The following is a 10,947-nucleotide window of genomic DNA, read 5'->3' as shown; positions in this document are numbered from 1 at the left end:
TTGAAAATATCTCACCGGATCACAAAAACTTACCTATGATCTCTTCAACTTCATTTTCATTCAATGACACATTTGGTCTTGAAGAATCCTAAGAAATGGATGTTTTGCACTTTTTGACATGGGCAGAAATCTTTTCTATATTGCTACTTAACAGCTCTTCACAATGTTTACATTTTACTTAGGGTAATTATGTCTTTATTACCTCAGTCTACTCAAGCACTTGTTTCCTACTTCTTCCTTTACCTTTAGGCATGTCAGGTAAATTCATACAATGATGTTTAGTAATCACTAAACATTAATTATCTGTTTGCAGTATTGATCAGTAGCTCTCACATTTACTCCAACTGGAATCAAAACCAAATTAACTCTGAAGATTGCAGACTGAAAAATTAAGATGAGCTAAACAGCTTTATATAAAACAGCATTTTCAGATGCCAAACCTTCCTTCCAGAAGTTTCGATATTCTAGCAAACCACACCCTACTTAACGTTTCACAGTTCCATCCACTTCTATTTCTTCAATATAGAATAACAGTTGATTCTACTCAGTAGCCACTCCCTTGTCCAGTCTTCAATGGTTTCACTCATTTACCTTCTTCTTGAAAATTCTTGACAGTTGTGACTTTCTTACCATTTCCTAATAGACTTAGAAAGCCTAATAATGTGGATACTCTCATAGTTTTCCTTTTAATTTGTTAGAATTGTTAGTTTTTATTGGTATGTTGAAATTAGAACCTAATAACTGAGATTTTCAAGCCAAGTAGGGCATTTAGTCATAAAAGTCCTATTAATTTCAATGGGAGTTGTGTGGCTAAATTCTCTAGTTGGCTTTGAAAATCTCAGTGTTTTGGTTTTGTAAAAAAATTAAGTATATGTCATATTCTAGTAAATATCTCACAGTACCAAATTCTAAAAAAATGAAACACAGAAATCCTGATAATCTGAAAAATGTCACTGGATTTTTTTTTTCTGGGAAAAAACAATCCCCGTGTTTTATGTAAGTGGTAGAGCTGAAAGCTTGTGCACCTGGCTGCAGTCTGAATTGCCTACATTCATGCCCATTAAATACAAAACATTTAAAAAACCCAGTGTTTATTTTAGGTATATGGAAGATCCCTTCATTAACAGGTAGAAAGATGGTGTGGAGAGTGTGGCAATCAAATTTGTAGGAGATGTAAAGCTGGGAGGAATGATAAATAGTTTGGAGGATAGGATTAAAAATGAACAATCTTGATAGATTAGAAAAATGGTCTGAAGTCAATAAAATGTGATTGATGTAAAGTAAATGCAATGTGGTCATGCCGGAAAGAATACTAATATGCACCAATATAGACCAAGGAAATACTGGTTAGGAAGTAGTAGCAAAGAGAAAACCCTGAGGGTTATAGTAGATGATACATTGCATATAAATCCACAATGAAATGCTGTCACGAAAAACAAATGTTATGCTGAGCTGTGTTAAGAGAATCACGTGTTATCCAAGGAAGATTCTTCTTTTGCTGTACTCATCACTACTTAGGTCATTGCCCTCAGATTTAGTTACCCCATATTAAAGAAGATAGACACTATATAACAACTGAAACCATTAAAGGCCAAGTTTTCAAAAATGGAAGACTGAGATCCATGTGCAAAATTTGAATTGTAGTTAGGTCCCATTTCTTTTTATTGAAATCAATGGCAAAAATTCCCGTTGTCTTCAGCGTGAGCGGGAGCAGACTGTTATGTGCTGCCTCTACTCCCAGCCTGATTGAGGTGCAAAAAAAATCTAAATCTGAATAAAATTTTACTTTTAGCGTAGTAGTGCAGAGATCTGCAACAGGGTTTCTGAGCTGTCCCTGTAAAAATCATTTTTGTATGATGAGCTTTCATACAATTTCTGAAGATAAATGTTTTTCTTCTTTTGAAGAATTTATTCCCTTGTGGTTTTATAGTAAAAAGAATAACTATCAATAATGGTGTGAAGTTAATCTACTGAAAATAGGACCAGCTAGATAATTTATGGAATAGCCATATTACATTAATAAGGGGAGGGAGAGGACTAGTCTGTTTGAGGCATAAGGAGAGTCCTTAAAAGGTTGTCATCATATTTCTTTAAAAGTAGTTGCTAATATTCTTATTTAATATTCTTCAAGGATCTCTCAGTTTTTACTCCGTTTCTCTCCCAGCTCTGCCATCAAAAACTGGCATCACAGTAGCCCTTCCTTTAGTATAAAAGGGCTGGATACCAGCCACAGAAGCCATGCAGGTAGCTCTAACTTATGTGCTAAGAACTGATGTTGGTTTTTATGTGTCTAATATACTCTGTAGATTTGGGAAGGGAAATGGAATACTGCATTGTTTGGCAGAACAAATAAACTTATGATACATGATCTACTGCTCAAATAATCTCTGCCACTTCATACCTTAATACAGAAGCAGTTTCTCAGAAATAAGTACCCATCTAACTATTTATATGGCCCTCATCACTATGGTATCTGAGCACCTCCCTCCTCTAACACAGGGGAGGGCAAACTACAGTCCGCGGGCCAGATCCAGATTTCAGTAGAGGCTCCCTATCTGCCGTGGCCCTGCGCTGCTCCTGGAAGCAGCCAGCACCACATCCCTGCGGCCCCTGGAGGTGGAGTGGGGCAGGCAGCTCTGCCGTGCGTAGCCCTTGCCTGTAGGTACCACCCTGAAATTCCCATTGGCCGCGGTTCCCCATTCCTGGCCAATGTGAGCTGCAGGGGGCAGTGCCTGCAGGTGAGGGCAGCGCACAGAGCCCTCTCTCCCTCCTCCCCCCTTCCCCAGGGGCCACATGGTGCCGGCCACTTCCAGGAACAGCGCGTGGCCAGGGTAGGCCAGGAGCCTGCCTTATCTCCACTGTGCCATGGGGCTGGCAATCCTGTGGTTGGATTGAAAGCCCTGACGGGCCGGATCCAGCCCGTGGGCTGTAGTTTGCTCTCCCCTGTGTTAGAAGATAGCCTCCTCCTCCTATCAAATGGTGAAGGGTCTCCTTTAACTCAAGCAGTCTGTGTTTTGGTGCTGAAAACCTCAGGTTCAAACCCTACTGTCTTGTACTGAGGATCATTACATTTGCATTCCCCAATTGCTATTTTATATTTAAGCTGTCTGGATGAAATACTTCCTGGTACAGATAGCCAGTGTGAGGCACATCATACCCCTTAAGTCCCATGGTAATACATGGTAAAACAGTGTACTTAGGTTATTGCAGTGTTAGGGAAATGTGGTATAACTACCTTTACTTTAAATGCAACTTTTTAACAAACTGATTTTCACAAACTTTTCTTAGCATTTAAAATAAGATTTTTTGAGATGAGTGTTTGATGGTCACTGTCCTACCTCTTGACTGTCTTTCATTACCAGGATGATTTTATCTTAAATTTACATTCACTTCCACCTTTTACATAGTAAGTTGTTAGTGTCATAGATGTTGAATCAGGAAACTGCTGGTTATAGTAAAACTTATTTATGCTAACAAATTAATGCAGGCTAATATTCTAGATTCTTGCACTAATTTCTTCTGAACCTTGTTTTTGGTAATTGGCCCAAATTGTGTCCTATGTTGGAAGCTTAGATGGATAAAGACTAGAGAAAGATCTGTAGGTGGTAGGGACAGCTTGTGTATGTGCCTGCAGATGTATGTGATTTGGCAGAAAGCAACAGTATGGTGGTTGGTGGCTGACATTTGACTAATGCTGTATATACATTTTCTGCTTGTTGAGCATGTGAACCAGTAAGGGCAAATGAGTTGTTTACAAATGCCCCAAGGAGTATTTGGCTTCTGTGCAGCAGTGATCAGCATTCTCCTAAATGCTTCCTAAGTGACTGTGTCCATGCAAGTGATGGTTTTCTGGGTGAATCATGCAAATCTTGGTTGACTCATACTTTAAAAAATGGAATGAACACAATCCAAGATGGTAAGAATTTGGGTTTATGAAGAGAACAATAGAGCATACTTATTTACATTTAAATGTAAGAAACTGGAGCCATTGTTCAGTTCCTTTTCAATGCCAAGGGTTTATTAAATATATTTTTTGAGGGAGAAGTTATTTTTCACAGACAAAAAGCCAACTAGAAATGATAATAAATTAATGTAATATACAATCATTCCATCTCAAACTATGATCTCATCTGCTTTCATGAATTAAATAGGGTAAGTGTTTGGATGGGACGCTATGAGATAAAGTCTAGGTGCTGGAGGAAGTAGTATTTTTGATTCAGCTGGAGGCACTCTCTCTTCTGAGTCAATACTAACTCAGTGCCTCAGCATGGTGTTATGGGGCAATGTGCTTCTGGAGAATTTGTCTTTTCAATGCCACCTAAAACAGAAGTCCTGTGGTAATTAGAAAACCAGGGGATCTTTTTTTATGACAGGTGAGTGTGCTGGCCAAATTTCAACTTTGGTAGTTGGGTTATGTCCAGCTCAGTTTCCCTTGTGGTTTCAAGTGGCTATGGTATTATCTTCCTTTCCTCAACAGATCTGTTGTGTACATGTTGCTGTGTGCTGTTATGCTCTGAGTTTCACCCCAGAGATACCCACAGTTTAGTGGTGGATGAAAGATTCCTAAGAGATAGATGTTTTGTAAAGTGCATAGGGATCCATTTGGAGGAAAGGTGATAAAGGCCATTATCATTTAAATCCCGACTACATTCTGTAACAATCTCAAAATATATGAACAGGAAAATCCTACCATTCTAGCTTAATTGAAGGTACATTAGAAAGGAATGAAGAGCTACATGTATGTTAATCACAATGAATCATGTTGCATGCATGATGCTTATAAGTTGATATGACAATTAAAATATTGAGTTTGTTGTTTTACAGGTAGGACATAATGTTCCAGACATTCCCCAAAATGCAACTCCAACTATTTTAGCTTCCCCAATCAGCACAATTTCTAACCTCATTCCGGAGAGGGGTATTTTGGAACTCTGCATTTCTTGTTTTAACATGGCAGCTCTGAGAGCCCAGATACATTTAACGTGTATTGTATTCAGTTCACATTTTGTTTGAATGTCATTTCTGCTCTGTGGAGGCTCCTAGTATAGTGGGACAAATGACAGTGATAATTAAGAAGAGAGGTGGGATACCCCAACAGAACACTTTTGTGCTTCCACCCAGGATTTTGAAAATCCTAGCTTGATTAATCTGTTTAAACATCTGTGCATCCTCTTGTCTTTGCAACTTATCCCTCCGTATTCCTTTCATCCTCCTCCGTGTATTGTGTTTGTATTTCAGTTATACAGCATCCTGACTGTAATTGATCAAATGTAATCACAGCTCATTCCGATGTTTTGTTAAACGCCGTTATATGAAGCAGACGTTAATATTTCAGCAAATGATATTGTCCTCCTTTAAATTCAGATCACAGATGCATTCCGTAGTGGAACCGCAGGGAAGAGCCCACAATATTGAGAAATAAGATTGAGGAGGGGGTAGTGGAAAGCTGTTCTAATTGCAGTGGAATTCTTGGAGCGATCTGCAATGACTACTATAGAGCTTAGTTCCACCAAGCTCTGTCTGTCAGTCTGTCTATTGATTCCCCCCCTCCTCCCCCCACTTTTCCAGGCAGCCAGATCTAGCTTGCTTTCTTGACGTCATGTCTGTAGAAAGGTTTCAGCAGGCGCAGTGAGGGGAGAGAGCATGTTAAACTTTCAGATCAAGTCAGCCGGCTCCTAAAGCTGTGCACGGGGGTCTGTGTGTTCTTGCTGCTGCCACAGCTGGAACATCTGGAAGTGTTCAGTGTGTCTGTCTGTCTGTGAGAGCGCGCGCGAGAGGGAAGTGAGTGTGCTGAGGGAGGGGAGGGAGTGAGGGGCTGGGACTATGCTCTCTCTCCCTCTTCCTCTGCAGAAACAGCTCTCTGCCAACAGAACGCGCTCAGAATGGCTTTGAAGAAGAGCAGCAACCTTTGAACATCTCCCCCCGCCCCCGCCTCTTTTTCTTACTCTTGTAACTGATGGATTTTAAAAAAAGACATTTAACCCTTTGAGATTTGTCCTGGATGCTTTTTTTCGTTTCCCCCCTTCTTGCTCTTTTTTTTTTTTAAATGGTTTAGCAGCCAGAGGTGCTGTGCTAAATTCTTGGAAGGGGCCCGGATGTACTGAGGATGCATTGCAATTTCACTAAAGGAGGCAGTAGTGGAAAGGATCAGTTTTTGGTGTTTGATGCAATAATGGGAATCAGGTAATAATAAAAGGGGAAATACTGCAGCTCCATTCTTCCTTGAATTTTACCAAGCCGATATTTGGAGGGATTAATCTGGACTCATTTTAAATGGTCAATGAAAACAAGAGGATGTACATTCCAGAAGAAAACCATCAAGGTAAGATTGAGGTTTACCTCAAAGGATCTAGCAATTATTTTCTATTCTGTCCATCGTCTCTATAATGTCAATTTCTTCTGCTGCTGCTAAAGTCAACGATAGGAGGGGGAATAGCGAGAGAAAGCAGGCTCTGACATCAATTTCCATTCAGATCATACTGATAACATTAGACGGATTTGTTGCAGTGATCTAGTTAGATTATCCGCTGAAAAATCCCCATGGGAGCATGTGTTTCATAAGAAATACCACAGAAGGAAAAGTTGTCCAAGTGCTTTAAAAAAAAAACCAAAAAACCCCCCAGAAGAGTGGAAAAGGGACGCCCAACGGACAGTTTGGAAGAAGGCTAAGTGATTTTGCGGTGCAGCTTGGCTGTTACGTGTCAGAGGAAGATTACTTCCAGTAAGCCTGGTTTAGGGGTTTTCACTAGTTAATATCACACCAATTCCTCCAAACCCAAATCTCAATACAGTTTCCCAAGATGCTGGGAGGGGAGCCCTCTCCGTCTCCTTTGGCTGTTTCTAATCTAACATCAAAAGGGAGAGGATGAGGAGTTATCTGTGTACACACAAATACACATATATGTAATATGTCGGAGATATATAATGATAGAAAGATGATGTAGCTCTGTGTTATGTTTAAATCAAAGGGTTTACTTTTTGTAGCGAATTCTCAAATAGCTCTTGTTCTGATTTGTCCACATTATGGACTTTAAGACACGTTAGTTCTCTTTATAATTAAGAAGTGTAACCAGCTACCCACTATATTAAAACTTTGTTGGTCCAACTCTAGAAGTTTCCCCTCACCCCCCCCCCCCATTGGCAGCTTTATACTTGATGTTATTTTTATCCTGTAACCTGCATGTTGTCAACCTCCTTCCATTCTCCTCCCCGAGCAGCATTTAACGCACAAATTGTGATTGCAGAACAAACAGAGCCATTTTCTTCCCCTGAAGAGAGGGAGGGAGGGAGCGGTCCTTGGTGGGTAGTAATGTATCGAGGTGTCTATATAACCCCATTTGTGACCAGCGTCTTTTTCATCTCCACTAAATCTCACCGCATTGCCTGATAAGGAAACCTCTCCGTTTTTGTGGTGCGTACTTACACCTCTGGTGTCAGAGGCTAACTTGTCTGTGTGTAAATGCTGCCCCCTTTCCTCCCTACTCCTACTGTTGCTGGAGGGGGATTTTCCCTTGAAGACCGTAATTAAACAACTCGATTTGCCAAAAGCCCTCCAGTCATTTGGTGAGCCACTCAATCTGGGGCTAGGAGGGCAGTTTGAGGCCAGATTTTTCTGTTCCTATTTAGCGCTCTTTAGCTGGGGAGGAAACACCCACATTGCATCTGGGCTGTAGTAGCCTTAGTGGAGGAGGAATAGGTCGATTTCAACGATCAAATCCCCAATTAAATACAGATGAAGAAGAAAAACAAACAGCCCCTCTTCCCCTCCTCCTCCAAGTACCCTCCCAAAATCAGGTAGGTGGAGCAAGGAATCAGCCCCTGATCTAAAGTGTGTTCTTTTTGTGTGAGCCTTAGTGCTTTGCACATGCATTCGGCAGGCAGAAGTGGATTTCTCCTTCAGTGCCAGAGTGGGTAAAGTGGACGAAGAGCTCAGACTTCATAGCAATATGCCAACACTATGGCAACCTGAATCCAGCTTTCTAGTTATCAACTGCAGTGATTATATAATTGGAGGAGCAGTTTTGCATCTATCTTTGGATGCTGATTCTCAGTGCTCTCAGGTGAAAGAACAACTTCTAAAACAAACAGAAAACCATCCAAATGTGGAAGGAAGTTAGTTTCCCTGAGGGCTGCATTTATTCATACCTCTTTTAATTTTTGTAAGTGGAGGAAGCTTGTGAGGTAAAAATGGATTTGTAGCCAAGAAAATGGGGTGGCAAAGAAGATCGGAGCTCAGAGCAAACTAATCCCAGGACATAATGGAGTAATTAGAGCAAACAGCGATTCTAAAATGAAAGGCAGAAATTAAAAAGATGAGTGCAAAGGAAAGCCAGGGCTGTGATACTGAGCTGCTCTTCTCAATATATCTGAAAACATTTGGTTTAGGACACTAGAATGTCTTAGCTTTACATTCCCCAGCTGTTGACAGCAAGGAGGGTATTCTGGGTACTGCCGGTAAAAGACATATCTTTATGTCTGTATTAGAAGTTTGAGTGGCATGACTAGGCCTCTTCTTGTCATAGATGCTCTTTGCTTATATCAAAATCCAGTCAACCACTTACCTGACTACCCTAATGGTCTCACATTCTGGAGTCGGGATAACAAATGAGCCAAATTATTATTCTTTACTTAAAAAATAACAAAGGCCTTTGGTCAGGTAGAGAAGATCATATGATTACAAAGGCATTTTTGTTATGAATACACTATTTTCTTACGTATTAATACGTGCAGGTTTATAACACACTTGTATTAACTTTACTCATGCTGCTTAGAAAGTGCTGGTATATTTTCACCTTGAAGTCATAATTTTCCCAGTTTTTGGAGATGAAAGATATTGGTCTGATATATTTTCCATCACGCTCTTGTACTGCACATAGAAAAGGGTAATGGGGTCGGTTTAGCTAGTAGCACTGTTACTTCTTGATGCACTAGGTACTTTTCAGTGTTTAATTATTCTACACAATGGAATATATTTCAATGACAATTAATTATTCATTGTAACTATAGAGCATATGTTTATTTAAGGGAAAAAATAAAAAACAGGCACAAGAAAAAGCATTTACAACTAGCTACATCATATCAAATACACTTATAGGACCCGGAGTATTCTTAAATGGGCCTCTTTACTGTATCCCATCATAGTATTTAAAATTTTTTAGTCATAAAATAAAATGGAAAATCATTCTGCAAAAAGATGTTTTGCACTCCTTTAAAATGCACGGGGAACACAGTGATCCCTTTGGTGCTCCTGGTTTGAGTCTAGTTACATTTCAGTGCTTGTGCTTTTGGCATTGGGAGCCAGGGAGTCTTTCTTTGGTGAGATTTGTTGGCCAAAGAGGAAGGGAAATAAAACTGGCGGCAGTGGTTGTTTGTTTATTAAAAAAAAGAGTAGTTCAGCTGCTGCAGTTTATCAAGGTGGACCTGGGAGAACTTGGGCTGTTTAAGTACTGCCTCGTCCAGGAGGTGGCACTACAGGGCTATGGAGTCAAGAAGCCATAAAAGAAATAGAGAAATATTTGGCAGGAAAGAATTCCAGGTCCAACCAGTCCATCCTTTGGCTCTCAGCCAAACAAATATTTGCTTTTCAGAAATAAAGTCCTTATATAGCATTGATAGTTAGATATGTATCCATCCTATAATTAAATTAATTAGTACTACAGACCCCTGCTAGGTCATCTATTCCGCATAGTAATGATCCTCTGAGTGAAAATCCATTTCTGATATCAGGTTTAAACTGCTCTTTCATTCAGTCTCAGATTATGCCTTTGGGTTTTGTCCTTGTTGCATAGTCTGAACAGATTCCGACTGCTCATTGTGGGACTCCCTCAGGTATTTTAAAACCATAATTAGGTCTTACTGTAGCCTCCTTCCTTTCTAGGCTGCACGTATTTTGTTCTTGATATTTTTCTCTTCAAAATAAGTTTGTATCTTCTTAAATAAAGGCTATATTAATTAGTTCCTCAATTTACCAGGGACATATTGATAATAAGAGGGTCAAGCCCCTAATGTAATCATAAGATATTTTCTGACCTGAAGTTTGGGTCATGTGATGTGTACTTCGGCAGAAATAATACATCATCTTAAGGGTGAAAGGTATTTTCCTTTACTTTACAGGTAAAAATGCATAGATTTCATTTTATGGGTTGGAATCTGTCTCATGCTATGTTACAACACAAAACCATTGAAGATGTAAGATGGAAAATATTGGATGGCTGCTCTAATTTTCTGCTGTATTTTCAGCATGCTAATTTTACTTTCTATACTTTTGGAGAGTTGCTCCTACATGTATGAGAAACTGCTCTCCTGCCATAATTTAAAAAAGCAAATTAGCAACCTGTTTATTAATTTTCTGGTAACTAATTTTTTTTGTCCTTTAATTTTTCTGTAAAAGGTCTGTCAGTAGAAACATTAGAAAACCTGTTTTGTGGGATATAAAAATTCTCTCTTTTGAGACTGCTGCCCATGGTATCACATCACATTTCAGTTTCAGATTTTGGCAGAAAAAAACCCTTGAAGTGCTGTTTTGAAGTGCAGTTCTGAAACTCCTAGCCCTGGTGACTGGGAAATAAATAAAGTTATTTACGAAGCACTCTCTTCCTCCTCAAAGTAGTCAACACATTGAACAACCAATTAAAGTACTGTTGCAATATTAAATAAAATAGTTAAGATATTAGCTAAAGCTTCATAGAATACATGTATCAAAAGATAGGTGGTTCCTGTTGATAGACTAAGCCCAGCTCCCTGGGACTGGAGCAAGTGAGTCCAATCCAGCCAATTAAAGAGGGCTGGGCTACACATGAGCCTATAAAGGGCTGCCAGTAGGCAACTGGAGGAGGAATTGCTTGAGATGGGCTATTTTCTGGGGAGGAGAAGGTATGCTGGAGTGGAGCTAATACCTGTGGTAGGTGTCCTGAAGTAAGGGGTTAGGTGCTCAGGGCAATAGCCATG

General features: G+C 39.8%; 1 protein-coding gene across 3 annotated transcripts in view; it reads left to right on the top strand.

The window, feature by feature from the left end:
- The first annotated feature begins 6,025 nt into the window (after positions 1–6,025).
- The window catches only part of CACNA1C (calcium voltage-gated channel subunit alpha1 C), a 633,467-nt gene continuing 628,545 nt past the window's right edge, over positions 6,026–10,947 (top strand). For all 3 annotated transcript variants that reach the window (XM_084640503.1, XM_084640501.1, XM_084640502.1), the window contains exon 1: positions 6,026–6,322. In XM_084640503.1, the coding sequence (XP_084496629.1) occupies positions 6,274–6,322 (49 nt within the window). In that variant the 5' untranslated portion in view covers positions 6,026–6,273. The remainder of the gene's footprint in view (positions 6,323–10,947) is intronic.

This window comes from Lepidochelys olivacea, assembly GCF_965140295.1.
Source record: "Lepidochelys olivacea isolate rLepOli2 genome assembly, chromosome: 1".
NCBI lineage: Eukaryota > Metazoa > Chordata > Testudines > Cheloniidae > Lepidochelys > Lepidochelys olivacea.
Note: the sequence above shows the minus strand (reverse complement) of the source record. Positions and strands in the feature narration are given on the sequence as shown.